Source organism: Phalacrocorax carbo, chromosome 2, assembly GCF_963921805.1.
Source record: "Phalacrocorax carbo chromosome 2, bPhaCar2.1, whole genome shotgun sequence".
NCBI lineage: Eukaryota > Metazoa > Chordata > Aves > Suliformes > Phalacrocoracidae > Phalacrocorax > Phalacrocorax carbo.
In genome coordinates, this window is record NC_087514.1 from 162831438 (window position 1) to 162851575 (window position 20138).

General features: G+C 39.3%; 1 protein-coding gene across 6 annotated transcripts in view; it reads right to left on the reverse strand.

Annotated features, from left to right (window-relative positions):
• Positions 1-20138, reverse strand: part of CTDSPL (CTD small phosphatase like) — an 84945-nt gene that overhangs the window by 13742 nt on the left and 51065 nt on the right. For 2 of the 6 annotated variants that reach the window (XM_064445127.1, XM_064445126.1), the window contains exons 3-6: positions 16056-16088; positions 12531-12584; positions 9143-9244; positions 3919-3975 (exon numbers count right to left, since the gene is read on the reverse strand). In XM_064445127.1, the coding sequence (XP_064301197.1) occupies positions 3919-3975; positions 9143-9244; positions 12531-12584; positions 16056-16088 (246 nt within the window). The remainder of the gene's footprint in view (positions 1-3918; positions 3976-9142; positions 9245-12530; positions 12585-16055; positions 16089-20138) is intronic. The other 4 variants (XM_064445129.1, XM_064445128.1, XM_064445131.1 and 1 more) reach the window with 2 other exon arrangements.

The window sequence follows — 20138 nt, forward strand, 5'->3', positions numbered from 1 at the left end:
AATGGCCTTTCAAAACCAGCTTCACGGTAACAAAATCTTCAAGTCGTGACAAAGAAATCTGCCCATGACAACTCAAGCTCCTGTAATGTCCTGTTTCGTGGGCTGGATGCATCTTCTTAACAGCGAGCAGAAAATAACATGCGTCCTTGAGCCGCGTCTTTCTGGTTCACACAGTTGCGGTTGCCTCCCAGTGCAAGTAACCAAGAATAGGCCAGCAAGAATGGATACAGCCTATCCTGGATTACTTGAACCAGGCCACAGCCTTCTGTGAGGAAATGAATGAATTTTGTCCTTTATAGAAAGAAAGTTTATTATTCGAACAGCATTTCCCCCCCACCAATAAAAACCATTTTGTACATTACATTCAAAGTATAACACCAAGTATTTTTTTACCTTTCAGCAACTAAAAATAAGCAACTCCTAATTGAATATAAAAACCCCTTAAAAACTAGTTTTTCTCAGTTAATAAACAAATTACATTCAAGAATGAAAATCCAAGTAACACCAAACCAAACTCTTCCTGGCTGCCCTCTTTACTCTTTGACACCGAGAGCAAGGCACGAAGGCATTGCGAGTCAATTTGGATAAAAGACAAAGGACCACCATACCCTAAAAATCTTTACTCATTGGGGATTAAAGCTCTATTTAACAGACGGTTTCTAATCTGGGGGTTGTGATCACCCTGCGCTCATTAAATGGGAAGCACGCTCCAGAGGAGAGGATGAGTTCTTGCAGAAGTTACGTCAAGGGTACCAAACAGGTTGAACATCTTTTCTCTAGCCACTACTTTCATCCTCAGTAAACTTCCTCTAAAGAGCGTTCTCAGTTGCAATGCATTTCACCGGACTTCCCACAGTTTCTCACTTATAATTTGGTAAAGCAGGGGACCAGCTCTAATTTCCTTTTATTCAGAGAACCAGAGAGAAATGAGAGAACTGGCCAGAAGAGTGTCAGCTTGCATCAGAACTGCCCTTTTGTATCCATGCCATCATTTCCAACACAAAGCATGGGATTCATCTCCTGTAACTTTAGCTGCCCTGTAGACGGGAACAGTCTCTGCAGGCATCTAAAGACCCGTAACAGAAGGAACGAAAGGTACCTCCACATATGAGTTATTTCCTTGTAAAATAAAATGACAAATCCTTTCTAAAGACAAGGTAAGTTAGGCTAGAGAAAGGAAGGTGGGAGACGGACAAGGGGCGTTCAGAAAAGCTGTTTTTTAATCTACAGAAGCTGGTTTACCCAAGTACCCTTTAAGTCGATGATGATTTGAACTGTCCTCCCTATAGAAGAACAACAGACTCTCTGACCTTTGGATTATAAACAACATAAGGGAAAATAAACTCTCCGAACTAAAGATGGCCTTTTTTGAATACCTCTGTTGCGCAACAAAAAAGTACATTTACCATGAACAAAACTTGTTAGATAAGTCAGTCTCAAAACTCTTTCAAGTGTACAGCAATTGAATTTGCCAGAGCTTATATTTTTGTTATATGAGATCTGAAGAATCTAGTATAATTTCAAACTTCTCTCCGAACAGGCACTTCTGAAATGGTATTCTCCAGTTGTTTTCTGTGGGGTTCTGTCTAAGGCAGAGTTCAAGTGCAAGAAACAATACTCTGTCGGACAATCTCCTGCTCAATAAGATAGCTGGCTTACTGGTAAAGCAGGTAGGGATAGGCACTATGCACAGTATGATTCCACAGCATTTCATATATCCTGTAATACTTTAAACAGGTGGAAGTATTTCTCAATGCCAATGATTGATCTTTGGGTATATAAACTGCTTAAGAAAGTGGACAAGCATTATACAGATGACAAATTCAAATGGATAACAAAAATCATTGATATCTGTTCAGTTTATGATCTAAGTGAATAAAAAGTTACAGGTTTGAAGCAGGAAATGGTTGTCAAAGCTCTACAGCCTGTGTTAACGCTCAGACTAAGCCAGAACATCGGCTTTTGCCCTTCAGATTACCACAGTTCAATAAAAAAGACTGCTGGATGATAGTACATTACTTTGCCTGCAGAGGTATTACAAACATGGGAACCCAAGACTCTGCCTGTTCTGCATCTGTATAAATTACCTTTACTTCAAGGACCACAAATTCCTTACAATTAACTTCACATCAACCACCCATCTATGACTGAGAACTTTACCTATTTTAGAGATTAAGAACTTGAAATACAAAAGGATTAAGCAATTTCCTTGAAAATTATGCAGGAAGTCTCCAGCAAAGTGCAGCCAGAGACTGACTTCATTTGACCTTCTCTGTCAAGAGCAGCCTTCCCCCGTTCACTTTTAGGCTACGGACAGATCCACTCCCTTTAACCAGTTGGTTTTGGTCCCGTCTGGCACATCTGGAATGCCTAACTGCACTACGTTTGGTGAAGAATTCGAAAGCTTGCAGTGGAGAACGGAAAAGCAACGGGCTTTTGAAGTGCTTGACTGTAAAGCCCAAACAGGCTTTTACTGGGTTCTGTTTCAAAACGTAAATATATAATCTTGACAAGCTAAGTGATCACAATCCTAGGGCATTCAAAACTGTTAGGCAACCTATTTTATTCCCTTTCAAAAGCATTCTAGAGCGTTTTAGGAGAGAAAATGTCTGCATTACAGCACCAAACAAATTAAAGCCCCCATCAAGTGAGGACAGACAGTATCACAATACAAATCTCCCAAAACATCACTTATGTATTTTAAGTATTCAGCTCTGGTGAACCTTACAGGTTTAAGTACCCTAGATATTGAATTTCTGCATAAAACAGGCACAGTGTAAAAACTGTCAAAGCAACTATCACTTTAAAACACGTTTCAGTCCACTGACTGATACTTGATAATTATTTTAAGAGTGACAATTACATGGATGGTTTTCACAACAGGAAATCAAACAAAACTATGAACTAACTTTAAGATCTATCAATTATTCCAAGATCAAAATACCAACATATAAAAATAATCTACATAAAAGGCAACATTTCAAAAATTAAAGTATTTGAAATCTCCACTGAATCACATCCAGGGAAGATTTGCAACTCAATAACCGCATTATCTTTAACCTACACCAACCAACACAGGATGTTTCAAACAATTTTCAGATTCATATATCAGAAAGGCTCAACTCCACATTAACCAGTAAAACCCATCTCCAGCAACAACTTTAATGTCTGTCTGAAGAGGAAAATTTACAGCACTGTAATTTATTTCATTCAATGTTTTCAGAAATGACTACTGATTAAAGCCACCAAGCTAAGACAGACGAAGGCGACTGATTTTCACATTATGGGTGTTCTACATTTACTGAAAACCATTTCACAGAGTCTTAAGTGAAGTTCTTAAAGACATAAAAATTAGCCTCCTTGCAATTTTGTCTGGACCTTTTAGAGATGCTGGAATGTATATAAAGTCCGATCAGAGGAACTTAAGTTACTGACATGAAGAAAAGGGCAGAGAACTTCACATAGATTGCCACAAAAGGAAGAACAGACATTTCTTCAGTTTAATACTTTTACAAAGCTTTGTCCGTATGAACTAAAAGCCAACTAATGTCCTGTTTGTCTGCGGAGGGAATGAGAAATGCAGTATTCGAGTAGTTTTTTCTGGGCCTAGCAATGTTTGAAAACCCACCCTTAGATAATTTGCTGTTTGAAATTGTTTTAAAATTGAGAAAGAGACAAGTATTGAAGTCTTGAGAGAGATAGATTCTGGAGAACCGAAAAGCTAAAATCGAGATGTAATAGTTTGAAACTACTTACCTGATCGAACAGGGATACCTGTTTGGACGATACATTCCAGAGTACACAGCTTTTGTATTTTGCAAAAGGACAAGTAAAGAAGCAAATGAAGAAACATAACGTTCTGGGACATTGAGGACAGTTCCGCTACTAGATCAACGCTGGAGGAACAACAGTGCTTACCTGATGTATGGTTCCATCAATTTCAACAGGAACGATGAAATCAGCATTGCTAATTGGCTAGAAACAATAACAAGGAAATAAATCAACATTAAAAATAAAATCATTAGAAGGCAAATGTTAGAGGTGTGAAAGAGAAGAGTAATTACTTCTCAGGAACAAGTTAATAAGCGTTCTTGACTCTACAGGTCCACTCTGTGTGTGCCCCTTTACACACACAAGTCAGAAGCCTTACACGGCTGTATTCACCACTTCGCTCCTCTCTTGTATTTTTAAGTTTCATACAACGTAATACGCTTTACGCTTGAATAACTCCCACTACCGCTGAGTGTGTTCACCAGGTTAAGTATCTATTTGGATAACTCTTTCATCTAGTCTGTGTGGATGATGACAAATTCAGCTATGTGCTTCACACATTCTACTCTGGGTCATCAATTAGTAATTAATTAAAAATAAAGACAGTGTTAAAAGTAATACCTAATGGTTATATTTGGATCACGAGCAGCAACAAGCTGCAACAAGACTTAAGTCGTTTAGTTAAATGATTCTGAAGATGCAACACCTCGAGAACATACTATACCAACGAAATCAATCATGTAAAGCTGCATTTTTATTCAAAAGGGACGAGCAGGCGCACTCTGCCCAAGTCCTTGACTCCATTTTTCTAGCCTGTTCAATACAACTTATTTATTAAGACTTACTGTGGAAAAACTGCTGGTCAAGTAAATTTACTTTGGAAAGCTGAAAAATGTCCTTGTAGACAGTTTAAGAGCACACAGTCTAATCTTGGCTAGATAGTAGTGGTAGTCAGGGGATCCACAGCTAAGAATGTTTACTGGTTCAAATGGACATCAAACTTGGCGCAATCCTTTCGTATGGCTCAGGCGCTACGTTATGTCCGTGATTTAAAAAAAAAAAAATAAAAAATCACGTAAACAAGCCTGGCTGAAGTTTGTAACTCACTCCATGATCCGCAGCTTGTAAACGGCTGAGATACAGAGCTGCCAAATATAGTTTTAACAGGACTGATTAACAGACATTAGGCTTCATGGATAACAGCCTAAAACAAAGGCTGGGAGTAGTCTGGCTGGTAACTGGTATGGTATTACTAAGGCTAGAAAGCATCTTTGCTCAGCTCTATCAGATTTGCACAGACTTTCCCACCTGGTTTTCTGCATCAGCCAATAGACTGATCTTAAGTACCACCAAAAAGCACGTTCCTGAAGAATCTGAGACACGAGAAACGGCCTTCAAACCCATTTAGGGGGGTGAGGGGTGCCAAGAAAGCAGAGGAACAGCCAACGTAAAGAGACTGAGAAGCAGATCACAAACTGGTGAGCCTAAGCAGGTGCTCTGTGAAAAATGGTAGGGAAAAAAGAATCCTGCAGTATTAACCTGACAGCATCACTTTGATCCTGTTCCCTGGAAAAACAAGATTCTAATTCCACTGTTAAATGACCTCCCTGTGGGGAGAGCAGGAGGACCGTAAGAATTTATATGGAGGGCAACACCTTCCCTCAGTAGCAAAGCAACGAGGAAGATGTTTTGCTCTGACGTGCAAGTGCTGCATCAGAGGGCAAATGAGAAGCTACGCTGAATCTCCTCATCCTAACCAACCAGTACCGGCAACCAAACCTCCAGAGCAGCTGGTGCTGGAAAACTCCATTCTGTTGTGACTGCTGTGCTAGTATGACCTGAAGAATTCCTCAAATACCATCAATAACTCAAATACAGATACAACCTAGATTTTTGTTTAGCTGAGGTCAAGCAATTTTCAAGATAGAATCCACATTTTCTGCCTCTGAAAAACAAAAGAGGGGAAGCTCCCATCTGCTACCTGCATGAAGCCCCTCAGACAGAGAAGATACTCTGCAGCGTCTCCAATAGCCAGAGAACAGGCACACAAAAACATGCTGAAGCTTCACTTTAAAAGAAGCCCAAATGAACTATCAATAAGACTCAGCCACCGAAGTTTTCAAGTGGGTGCCAGCTCTGTGCGTACTTTGAAAAGGCTTGCACACACTTGAAGAATTTATGCATGACGCCCTTAAGCGAGATAAATATTCTGTACCAGCAGAAAAAGAATAGGTCACTGCAAGTTGCAAAGGTTTTGAAGCCCACTGATAAAAATACAGCTATTACTAAACTTTCTTAACAGGAGCAGCAGCAACCAGATGTCACAGAAAAACCACATCTGTTTAGACTACCTAAGTTTTGCTAACAACTAAAACTCATCCTTAGACTTTGTAGCACTAAGTAAACCACTCAACTACATATTTGCTTCCTCCACTTATACTTCAGGTACTACGTAGCTTTCTGGTCGGCACAAGCGATGAGGAAGAGAGCGTGGACTGAGGTTCTGCGCTTCATCATGATGGGAAGACAGGAGAAAAGTCTGCAGCAGTTTGCTGGGTAAAGGTTTCTGGGGTTGCACACGCGAAGCACGTACATGTCTTGAGTGGGAGCCACAGGGACAGGGCGTGAAGGAAGACGTCTTTCCATTGAAAACCTTGACTTTAGGTAGAACTGTTTCTATTTAATAAAAAGCTTCAGAGTTTTAAATGTTCTGAAAGTGTTTCACAGACAGTTTTGAGTATGACTACATTCCAGACTTGCATGTGGTTTAATTCATTTTATACAAAACCGTGTTTACATCTCCTTGATTTAATAATTTATGATTTCTGCTTCTATTATTGTTTCATGATGGGAATGATAACTATAATGTCTATCTATTCCTTTTTTACTCTTGCCAAAGCACCCCAAACTTTATTCCTTTAATATGCACTTAACATGAAAGACTAGTACCTCCTTAAAGCTTCACAAATATGCAGGGGCATAAAAATACAAGAATTACCCTCCTTCAGATGTTGCTGCTTTCATAAAAGAGCACTTTAAATATTCTGCCTCGCTGGTAGTGTTCAAAAAAAATTACCTGCATTTGAAATATGAAGCCTATTTCATAACAGAATTATGAATTCTAAAATGTGTTTTAAATGAAGCCTTTTGTACTAAAAATCACAAATTGATGTATGCTTTTACAGCTTTTAAGTGGGAACATGCCTGGGTAGAGCAGACGTTTTTTTTTGGGGGGGGACTGGATGGGATGGGACGGGGGGGGGAACGGAGGACACGCAGACCAAAACCAAAACCAAAACCCCAACTAAAAGAAACTGCAAAAGTAACTTGATTATTCAGGCAGAGCAGCAGAGCAGTGTGCATATAGGTGTTAAACCTCCTGCTCTTATGGAAATCCATCGCTATTTTTGATGACCGCAATGGCCTTGCTTCAGCTGAAGTATCTCCCTTAATGAGAGAAGATCCACGCAGCACCGCTGACGGTGCCAGACACTGACCAACTACAGCCGTTTCCTCCAACACTTGCTTTTCTCTTACACACTCCCATCACAGGGCTTCACATCGAGATAATGCCATCGTAGCCCTAAGACTCTAATACTGTGGAAACTGCAACGTTTGCCTAACACTATTTACTTCACACAAAAAAGGACCAGTTTTCTTCTCCTAACACAAAACATTATTCAGTGTTCAAGACTAAGTAGAATAATCTTTTGATTTTTCTTAAATAGCTGTTTAACATCATTTAAATGCCCATTAAATATCATTTGGATAAATGGGATGATTAAAATGAACCCACTAAGAAAACACTCTGCAATAAAGACAAACCTCAATCCTACAAGAAAGGATTTACACTATATCAACCATTAAATATGTATTTCTTTAAAATGGTTTAAAAAAAAAAACACACCTAAACTGAATCCCATTTTGTTTCAAAACCCAGGAAAATCACAGTACAAACTTACCCACCACAGCATTCAGAAAACAAACTTTACTTTTAACATTTCCGATAACACTAAGCCTAATACTTCATTATTTTCATGTAAATCTAGACTTTTAAATTCAGCTTTCCCTTCCTATTTTTGACTCTTGTTGAATTAGGAAGGCATGGTCCCCCCTTCCCAATCGAGCTGTGTTTCTAATCTCCCTGAAAAATTCTCAAGTGCAAGTTCGGTCTGGGTATGGAAGACAAGGATCTGGCACCGAGGTTAAGAGGTTCCTGTACGCCACCACAAATTGTTATATATCATTAGGCACAATAAAGACAGAGAAGAATCTTAGTTTCAGTTTGAGGCAGAGGAATATTTGTTCTAGTATCTCCATATAAGTTCTTCTTGTAAGTCAACAAAGACAGGCTGTTGCCAAATTCTAACCACAACATCAATTATGGTTTGCATATTTAAATGCTGGCAACTAAATATTGCAGGATTAAAATGCTGAGTTTATGCTAGCAGTGAAAAATGGAGTGCAACCAAGAAGGCTATAAAGCTGGTGGTAACTCTAGCCTGCTACTAATAAGGAAACCTACCACTGATTCTTAAAAATTCTCCAGTAGCGAAGTATATAACCAGTGCATGCTTCACCTTGCCTGACATTTGCAAATCAGAAATGCAACCAGTACTCTGAGCCGATTTAGGTTCTTTGTATTTCTGAATTCTCCTATTCTAACTTTAGCCCTATTTAAACAATAGAAAAATACCACTGCTTCCACCACATGCTGAAATCTGAACGGTTATAAAAGTTGCTTCTACAAGATGTCTGACTCAACAGCAACAGCTACATGCTATTTCCTTTCCTGTTGTGAAAGCTAAATACTTAAAAAAAACCAAACCAAAAAAAAAAACCCAACAAAAAACCGAACAAACAACAAACCTTACTGCAATCGGTACAGCAGCCTGACATGGAAAGCTATCTTCTCCAGCAAGAGTACAGCAATCACTGGTGCCCAACATCTACTGCTTTAAGGTACATCTAACCTAGCATAAAGCTGTGCTGAATTTCCATTCTCCTAGACTAACTATGGCATCATTTAAACATCAAAAACGAAACCGTATTTTCAGTGCAACGAGTTTTGTACCCATTAAAATACGGGTCCTTGCTGGAATAGTTACCATTTAAAGCCATAAAGTCAACAACCATTCAAGGCCTTACTGCAGTCGGTGTGACTTTCTCAGAATCAAAAAAAAATAGCAATGTCTCTGTTACTCCCCTTACAGCTAAATTAGGCTGAATAATCATAGGAGTAATGATGAGAACTACCAGGCATCCTGGGGGAGCCTGTAAGACCAGTTAACGTGTTAAGAAGCTTAACAGTTCCTGCAACATTCACTGAGAGATTCAAGTCGCAAAAAAATTCGCTTTTGAATTTACTTACCTTAAATGAACTGTGCACTAAAGTTTCATCTAAATCAATGACCACACACTTCTTCCCATAGTCTGATGCTGTCAGTTCTGGCAGGAGGTATTTAGCTGGTGGCTAAAAACAAAAAGAAGAAAGGAAGAAAACAACAACAAAAAAAAGTAAAACCTCTATTGAAGGGGTACTCTTCTGCCAACATTACTATTCTAGTAGTTACTGGGAACTGAAATACATGACTCGAAGTTGAATGTTTTTCAGGGCTCATCTCAAGTACATGTATGGAAATTAATGGCTCATGCAATACCCATACAGACTTCTGCGGGTTTTTTTTTTATTTTATTTTATTTTTTTAAATGAGAGACTTGTTTAGAATGACCTCCAAGGCACTGGCAATGAAAATGGTAAAACACACCACTAGCTAAAAAAAAAACCCAACAGTGAAAAATGGGACATTTGATATATTTTCCAGTGACCCTCTTCCTAATGCCTTCACTTTGGATGCTGTTCTTCTCCTATTCACAGTCAATGCCATTTCCAGCCTTATCACACTGATGGACATTTACAGAAATCGTCACTTCTGTTTGCCATGAAAGATGCTAAAGTGGAGAAATCAATCCTGAAGAAAGCCAGCATTACTAATTTTATCTTCCAGGACATGTCTCCACTCTTATTTCCACCACTTGTGAGGGTGCTGACCCCAAGCTTTCATGTGGATTACTTTCCCAATCAAGGTATTAAAATTACAGTAAAGAAAGCTCTCTTAAACCAGGCTCTTCTGTAGTACGTTGCCCTGACTAAAGAATGGTACCAATTACATTAATTGCCAATTTTTCTGAAAGCAATGCAGACCGTCACATAGTCTTCCGATCGCTCATTCCCCACTTTAACATCCCAATCTGCAATACAGTTACGGTATTTTAGCCTTTGGCACTGGATACTTCCTGAAATATCAGAAACGGGGGAGAACGCTTCCATATGAAGCTGAAACGCTGCTGCCACTTGCTTCAAGAGGTTTTTTTTAATGAAGGAAAAGGACTAGCTTTATAGAAAAGTATCAGTAGGGAGAGGCTCAAGACTGAGAGGAAATGAAAGTAATTAAGAATTGGATACAGAACTCTAACTTCATTCTTTTACTATCATTTTATCTGTCCAGACAACGTTGCTCTGGCAAGGATGCATCTATCGTGTTTTTTGTTCTTTTCAATAGCCTTTTGTAGAGGTGCTTGCAGAGATCCGAGGGCAGCCCTTTGCAGACAGCGGGTGACAAACAGATGAGTCAGGTGCCCTCTAACACCCTACCCCACCAAGTACAGATTATTAACCACTGACTGATCTCAGGCGTCGGCTCAAGCTGATAGATACCGACCTCCTACGTTCTTGTTTAAATGAAGTAACTAACAAATGAAGTTCTGGACTTAAATGAAAGTGTCTTTAGCTAAAGTGTAAGTTATTGGGGGATTTCACTGAAATTGATTTAGTTCCTTATGATTAATGTCAATAAATTCTTCAGCTACCAAAATGGAAGCTGCCTTGCTTACAAGCCACTTGCCTCAATGCATTTTCTCTCAGCATACATCTAACAATGACCTTCAAGAAAAAACAACTGCTGCTTAATGCCTGTAAAGAATGTGTCTATCTCAGTAACCTAACCAGACCACAATTTATAGGCTACTCCTTCCAGATTACACTAATTCCACAACTGCTTGAGTTCCACCTTTGCTGGTTTACAAGTAGGACCAGATCTAAGGAATTCAGGTTTTCCCCTCGTATTTCAAAACCTAAGAGTTATTTAGGCACCCCACCTCAATTTTTCATAGTAAGAAGGATCTAGACTTGCAACCTGAATAGACTAAAAGCTTACTGAAAGAAAAATCAGACCCACTGAAAGAGAGTAAACTTCAGAACCTATGTTCTGATACTGATTTCTCGTCTTTGAAGAAAAGAAAAAGGTAGGAACATCTCAAGAAACCTTAAGCGTACTTTTTTTTTTTTACAGAATAATTCAGTTAATTTTTGTACTCTCAAGACTGTTAGTATTTAATTCGAATTTTTGACTACGTAGTCTGCACTGGCAGTTCAAAGCCAGCAATTTCTTCTGCTGTGTGACTTCTTTTTCAAACTGAAAATGTATGTATGGAAAATATATAGAAATATATCTTCTTTCATATAAAAATGTTTATATGAAAAATATGAGCACTGTCGTATCGCAGATATCTTTGGTTTTTATACGGAAACTACTATGCCTGTCATAGCAGTATGGTGGACCTAACACACCTGATACACCTGTCCATTCTATCATCTGGAGAAGGATGGAGATACACCAAGGACTACAAAATGGAAGAACCTTCAACTCTGAGAACCCGAATTCCTGACTGCATGGTGAGAGACAGCCTGTTCCTGTCTTCCTCATCCACCTGCAGCTCTGCTTTCTCAAAAGCATCGGCTGGGAGAGGAACAAGCTTACCTGGGGTATCTACACAGAGATGCTGGTTACTGCTAGAGTTTCTCTCCCTTTTCAGTACTGCCTTAGGAGATAATGTGTAATTATTGACCTCACTCTACCTAACAAGACTACACTTCAAGGTTTGTCCAAGGGAGAGTCTCCCACTAGGGCACACCAACCTTTCCACAAGCTTTGGCTCTTGAATTCAATCTGATCCTGCCTTCAAAGACACCTGGTCAACCATTTGCACACTTGAGGATCAGAAGAAATAAATTTTCCGTTTCAAAACTTGTATCTCTGTTGCCCTCAACTGCGAAAACACATTTGCCACCTGATAACCTAACAGGGTCACGGAAACTATTCTGACGCTGAAGGCGCTCTAAGTTGAGAGACTGCTAAACATCTAGCGTAGGGCTCTGGAGTAAGGATGACATTTTTGAGGCTTTAGGAACTTAAAGGATTTGTACGTAGGATATTGGTCCATTTGTTTTGCCGTTAGAGCTTTCTGATCTAAAGCCATTTCCACATGCCAAGAGTAGCAAAGCTTTTAGGCAGAAACAAGCATTACTCAATATTGTATTTTAATTTCCTCGCTAATGGAGACATATCCAAGAAGAGTTGTAATTACCAGATTTTCATCATAGTTAATAGCAAATAGTTATGGATCTTTGATAATGAGTTTTTTTAAACATAGTAGCTTTACAGGTATCTAAGAAGATTAAGAGTATTTCATTGTGGCTAACAGCAACTCATATTTACTACGCAATACTCTCCGAAAGACTGCAGACTTCCACAGAACTCAGCAGAAAAATAACATGTGGTATCTCAGTACTCTAAGTCCTAGCTTGGTCTTCAATTCCAACAAGACATAAATTGTATACATGTTAAAGCTTTTAAACTAGTCACTGTTTGGGTTTTATGCATTCCAGCCAGGTCTCATGGCTGATCAGCTTAACAGACCTTGTAGTGAAACGACTGCTGCACTGCTTCAGTCCCGTGGAAATAGTATATTCCCTAAGGAAGAAAAAAAAAAAAGGGGGGTGGTGGTGGCAAGAAAACAGGACTTTTGGTTGAAGCATAAACAGCGGGTCAACACAAACCTTTCAGAAATTTACTGTATAAAGCAATCATAACCTTTCTTCCCTGTAGGCCCATATTTCCCACAGAGACAAGTATCAGAGTTAATAAGCCCTTCCTTTGTATATTGGAAATGTTGTCTAGCTTAAGTGCAGCACATTAATTTGCTGTTCATGTTCCCTTCAGTTCACACTTTTGGTTGCACTCTACATAACTAACAGCTTCTCCCAGCAGTTACGCATAGAAGTACTCTAATAGAAGAGAAATTATTACCATTTAAAACACAGCTTCCAAAAGCCACTAGCCCCTGTTATGAAACAGGCAGTTAGCAAAATTTCTTCTAGAAAAAGCTGTAACAAGAAATTGTCTCAATGTAGGTGAGGACAGCTGAAAAAACAGTATCCCGATGCTAAGATTTAACTTCTGCAGGGATTCTGAGGACTGCTTTTGGTACTACTCCTTAATACCGGGATTTTAAATTCAACAAAAGAAATGGGACACTCCAACCCATATTAAGCGGGCGCATGAGTATGGCTTTGCATTTCCATCTACTTTTCATTCAGAAGAATGAAAACAAGTGCTGAAGTTGCTATGGGCCGACTTTGATTTCTCTACCATACTCCTTTCCAAACAAAGCTCAGAAAAATCCATGAAAGCACAGGCATCCTGAGCTACACTTAATATATTTTTAAGTCAGGTCTATCACAAAGTGTCAGCTGCTACCGTTCTCTCTAATTTTGTGTGCGTTCATTTCAGCCCTAAAAATAAATACTTTTGCAGTATTAGGAAAAAATCAATTATGCTGCTGTTTAATCTATGTCTTATCTGAAACGGTTTCAGAATATGAAATACAAACAGGATACATTTCATCTTTAAAAAAACCCCAAAGTTGCACTCTCTCTATTTTCTGAAGGGCCTAACTTGGAGCTGCAATGTTTCTTGCTTAGCAGTTATCTCTACCAACAGCTAAGTAAAAATTCGTATTAATTCAAGTTTTTATATTAAGTGCAATTAATACAGGAAAAATCTGATTCAGCAGAAGACACACTTCACTGGTATGGCACATATGTATGTAAAGCAATGGAAGTTTGCAAACAGGTGACCTCAGCAGACTAACAGATTTATACATGCGTGTTAAAGCTCCAGAAGTCCCCATATTTTGACTGGAGGCTTCAACTTGAACATTTAACGAGCAGGGAGCCAGAAGTGCTCTTTTCAGCGTCTCTAAAGAACACCTGAAGTGATTATATTTGCAATGACCCTTATAAAAAGTAAATGTCCAACTTAAGTATGACCAAGCTTACTCTGCGTCTGTTTAGAAGATTTTTTCTCCTGGTATGTACAATACATACCATTCAAACAGCCTATTTGTCATCCATGACCCTATGTAGCAAAGCACCAAGAATTTCTGCCTTAATGGGTCTTAATCACACGGTTAAGAGTTGCCTCAGAGTGAACCTCTGGGCTGCAGTGCTCGGGACAAACAGCCCTTGTAAGACTGGCAAAAAGGAGGGCTTTAATTTTAGGCATTTTGCAAATATCATGTTGGCTTTGCATCTTCATTCCTACCACCTTCTCCATACGCAGTTCACTTCTGGCTTTATTTAGACTATTACGTACTAATGCTCGCTGGCTTCTGTTTGACAACGAGAAGCACTCTGATACTCAGGAGAGTAAATGTCACGCAACTGCCTGCGGGTGATGGTTGCTTGACAACACCTGCATGTCCTGCTGGAAGAAGGCATCAGGTGGCACCGGAGAAGAGAAACAAATGTGTTTGAGTCACCTGCTCACTGAGAACTCGACGTCATGACCGCAAAGTTAATTTTACTGCCTCATTAAAGTGCTGGGAATATAGGTGCCAGCAAAATTACAGTTGAGCTATCAGGGAAAGAGAAAAAAAACAAACAAGAAAACCCTGCTTGAATCATTTAATTTTCCTACCACTACCAAAATCTAACGGAGCACTGCCTTAACATCAGGAAGATGGTGTTCTAGCAAAGTATCTCATTTCATGTTTGCCTCTGACAAAGCTGTACACATCTGTCATTTCAAATTTTTGTTCTCTTTGAATTCTTATGTCATTAATACCTACACTCACTCTTAGGCAAAATTTTATTCCAGGTCAGCCAGAACTTGTTTTACATTCAAATAACTAGTAGGAGAGCAACTACAGCCACCAAACAGAATCTGGCAGCTATGGAAAAGGAAAAGTAAATTAGAAATCAGTATATCTGAACATCCAAAGTCTTCTATTCCCAGACTTGCATTTATACAAATAACATGCATGTGTATACATACATACACACATGCACGTGAACATATGCATGAGCCATATTAGAAGTAATTTTGTATTAGAAATAAAAGGTAAGCAACAAAGAGTAATTTCTAACAGTTCTGAAATCCAAGAAAAAGTGGGGAAGGGGGGAAGTGATCTGCACAGTTACAGTGATCTGACACTACTGCACTGCAGCACGGACAGGGTTCTTAGAGCAGGTCTTGTAACGCTGGGCTACGTGAGAAGGAAAGGAAAGAGGAAAAAATATGATGTCTTGGGAAATATTCAGGGCTACCAAATCCCTCAAGAAAGAGGGCTGTGCCAGCAACACCACACATCAGCACTACTATTTCCTGGAAAACTGCAGTAATGAAGTATTATAAACAGCAAAGGAGCTCAAAAAAAAAAAAAAGTTATTTCCAGATTTAAAAAGTCTAAGTCTTCATCCACATAAAAAAAAAAAACAAGTAGAAAAAGAGCAGCTTTTTGACCAAAAAAGGTTAAACCTAATTAAATTCAAAGCTTTACTTCGAACAACTTTTTTCCCTTCCTTTTATTTAGTTTTGAGAAATAATTCAGATGCCAAATGGCATTCCAAGTTTAATCCAGGGAAGATAAGCAGAAATATTAAGGCCCGTAAAACAGCACCATCATCTCGAACGAGTGCAGTAATGCAGCTATGGTCAGTGTACTCTCTTGTTTTCCTCAAGTGGCTTGTTTCAAACAAATTCTTTAGTTTCTAACTCTTCTTTTCAAACTGGAATATAGGGAAAAATGAGAGGAAAAGCTTTTTGTAACTGTGTCCCACATAGTGATGAGTCACCTTTTGTCTCTATTAAAATAAGTAACTTCAACTTTGAGACTACATCACGCATTTTCAAAATGATAGAAGTTCAGAAATGAATTTAACTGAGATGCAAGATGAAAACCATGTAAAACCCAAACTCTTCTTTTAGTCCCAGTACAACACGTGCAGTTCAATTCATCTCTGAGTACACAACACTGCAGACACAACATAAAATCCTTCTGTTAACATGCAACACAAACCAGACCTGTTAGGCTGCAACATAAGATGAATCAAAGCAAAAGTTATGAAAATTATTAAAAGAAAAAGGGATAAAAATACATACACTTGGTATAGGCATGACCTGCATCTGGTCACCCTGGGGAAAAAGAAAAAAAATCACTGTAAGGGTAATGGCTTTTTAAGGGTAGAACAAAGGTCTGAAGCAGTAAATGTAGCACTCAAACATTTTTAAACCAAAAGTTCAAAGTACTCAAGAAACCAGGGTAAAAAAAAATAAATGAAAACAGGATCTTGCATTTTAGTCGCTGAAATGATTGGTTAGTATATTGGCATTTATGATTTTTAGGTGACTGCACTGGTAAAACCCATGCCATGATTAATAAGAGATGATAATAAGAAAGTACCTGTATTTACTGTAACTTTCTCAGCTTTAAGATCTACTAATGGGTATATTTATTTATTTTCACTGCAGCAACAAGAGGCTCAGCCAGACCTTGGTAGCAGGGCAGAAGCCCACTCCTTGAAGTTAACTTCGCTTGAGACAACTGCCTCAGAAAAGCCAGCATTTTCACTTAGGCCACAGCCAAATGCCCAAGACAGACGTGATGATGACAAACCAATCCAAGGACTCCCACTTTCTTCACCCAGATAGAGACAACAGTATCAGTGGTCTTCCCCGGCCTCACTTTGTGTTGCACTTGGGAGAAGAGAAGACAATCTTCGGCCAACTTGACCTCTCTGCTCACCCTTGGACCCGACACACGGAGACAAAGGCACTTCCACCTACAGCCTCTAAATGGAGATAGGCTGGTCACAGGGTCACCACCTCAATATGTAAAATATTTTGGGAAGTAGAAACTGCATTTTCTAATCTTTCTAATCTGTCAAAAACAAGTATTTGTTTTCTGGTTGACACTGCACAAAAAAAAAAAAAACCAAAAAGGAAGCTGACCTTTCAAGAACAGATGTTGCTTAGGTAGATTATTTTATTCTTTAATTACTTGGACAACATAGGCTCTGGCTAACAGCAGACTAACTATCTATTGAAAGAGCTGTTTTTAACATTAGAACACCCTCTTCCAGCTGTAGAAGTCTTGTGCTCACTTGTTTTGGAGTCTAACATAGTGTTGACACATCACTGACAAACAAAAGTAATTCAACATTATTTTTTAAGTCCTCTTTTTATTGCTACAACAGCAGAAATTTTTACTGAAGTTTGACCAAAATCCAGAGAAGCTGATGAAGCAGCTAGAGAGCAGCAACTACTGTGAACTATCAAGGAGCCTGCTTTAGTAAAAAGCATCTGATACCTATAAAAACACACGCGCGCACAAAAACTGGCAAGAATCCAAGTTTTCCTCGTGATAATGGCAAAAAAAGAAAAGAAATATAATTCAGCCCGTTAATGTCCTGTTAGTGCAATATCATCTAAAGTTTGTGGGCCATTTGAGAAAGGAGTGAATTTGAGTAGGTGCCAGCCAGATTAGCTGGCCCACGATCAAACTGTTATCAAGGATATGGTTACGCAGGCAGAGCAGATTGCAAACTCGTGTCTTGTTTTGTTTTTAAAGGCATTTTTTGCATTCACTGGTAGAGAGAAGAAAATACAACTGGAGCTCCTCTTCTGTCAACGGACGAAAACAGTATACGAGAGGCATATCCACAGTTACGGTACAAGATTATCTTACTCTTGGACACAAATATAGCTGTGTATCACACCAGGTTTTCCCGCAGACTTCAAGAGGCACTCACTGTGGTGTAACTTGCTTTCTATTTTGGCAATCTCTTGAAGCAAGAGCTGCACCCCACAGTATTACTGTTAAGCCTGACTTTCATGGGAATTCAGAACCTAGGTTGCTAAAGGACTTGCATTACTGTTGGCTTTGTTTTTCTTGCAGAATTTCTTAAATCAAAACACAAGGAAAATAAGAAAATTTCCTAAGAGGAACCCTAAAAGTACCTATGCAAAAATCAAAACGGTAATGACGACTACTGGAAAAACAAGCAGGAAGATAAATGCAAGAGTCTGCTGGTAAAGCGTAAAGCGTTCATGAACAGGGAAATGCTTTTTAAAAGCAAGCCTGCTATGGGAAACTTTTTAAAAGTGTCCTGCCTCATTTCCTGATGCTTTGGAACAGGAAGGGAAGTAGGTCATAACACTATCGTTTGAAATAGATGACAGATGACTGCATTTGTTGAAGTCTTTCCACGAGCTCCTAATGCTGGTAACAGGACAAAGCTGTTCCTAGAATGCCAAAATTTCCCTGTTGTATCACTAAGATAACCCAGGAACTGATTTGTCCAGCCACTGAAATCACGTTTAGGTGGGGTCTTTTTAATGGTATGATATATACAGCTGAACTGTAAATCCTACCTTGTCCCTTAGCCAAAGAATTTTAGTGTGAGACACACAACATTTTCAGTACTGCATCTGCTCATTAACGCTGCCTGTCTGTGGTTGTGTACGGCATCAATGAGCATCAGAAGTGACAGACCACACCATTCTGCTTCTTTCAAAACAGTTTGTATTCAAAGATAAGGAGCCGTTTCATTTTAAAGAATAGCCCCTTAAAAGAAGCAGCTGATCAAGAGAACAGATTTATCATATTTGTTTCTTTAACACAAAGCTTATACTAGACCATGATAGGTTCTTTAAAAACAGTAATACAGTAGCTATTTGACTCTTTCATTGACTTGGACTGTCGAGCTTTGTCTCTTAATACAGAAGACTTTTTGGAGAGGCAAAGAAGGTCAGAAGGAGTAGACGGAGTCAGAGTAACCAAACATAACCGTGCAGAGGGTTTTTTTTCTAAACAGGCCTATGTAACGCATGCTGATGGTGACCAATAGAACCAAACATGAGGAATCTTCTTGCTCTGATCAGCAAAGGTTAAGCAGGAGGAAGAGTACTATTACTTACATTAATCTCACTTATCTTTCTCCGCAATGAGGGGTGAGACTGGTTTCCACGTCTGCTCAGAAAGCACGCTACTAATAGACTCCCCATCAAAGAGTGCATGCTCATGTGGCTCCTCTAGGTCTCTTCCACGAAGGAGATACTGCTTTTGACCTCAAGAACGTGCTCCCTACAGGCCGTTTTTCTCACTCTGGTGAACCATATTCATGCTGGATAGAGAAGATCCCTTCCCCTGCACTTTCAAGTGTGTTATACATAGAGATCCCTGAAGCAGACAGGACCATTAGGGACATGACAGTAGCTCATCAAAACGGCTTTCCAGAATCACCTTGGAGATGGCAGCACCATGCGGCAACAAGCAGTGGGGAGGAGACCCTAACTCTTTTGTGGTTAGGATGGGTGAGGTGGAAATTCAAGGACTTGACCTTTCTGGCTTCATTCCTGTTACAGGGAAAGCAGTGGGGGCAGCTGCTGCTCCTGGAATAAACCTTCTTCTAATTCTGTCTTCTTCCCTGCTAAGTGTGGATCAAGACCTTCTCTTCTAATCCAAGAAGTATAAAAAAACCCCTTTCCTCATTCATGTTTCATCTTGTTGAACACGAGCCATCTGCCCGATTTGGATCTAACTGCGAAGCAAAAGCAGAGATGACTCCGGTGGAAGTGGGTTGTAAGTGAAATGGCAAAGTGCTGATAGACTTGTCAGAACTTCCTCACCCACCACGACTCAAGGCGAAGGGAAGAGAGAGCCAGCTTGCATGTAGCTTTTCTCACCTTTCTCTATCTAGATCCCTCCTTGAAGCCGGCAGATGAAATCTGTACCTGCAAACACTTCAAAACTCAGGTAACAAACTTACCCAGGAAGAAAAAAAAGAACTTACACCGAGAAGCATGCCCAGAAAATACACGAACTGAGTCAAGTTGCTAACTTAAGAACAGAAATTGAGACTTGAATTTACTCAGAAAAGAACAAAAAAACCATTTCCCTCTCCCAACACTCTGGACCCTAAAAAAAACTGGCTGGAAGGTCTTGGTGAGCTGCCTGCTGCTGAGGAGGCAGAAAAAAATTTGCAAGGATTTCATGAGGCTGAACATTGTGCGCTCTCAATGGCACATCTGGCTCGGCATCCAAACTGTAGCCAGGCTGATATACCCACTGTAATAGACATTACGTCTTGGAATACATCTTTGTGTTGCACTAGAAAGCTGTCACGTTTTGAGAAAAACAAATATACAATAGTTTCAGTAAATACAAGTTATTATTGAAAAATA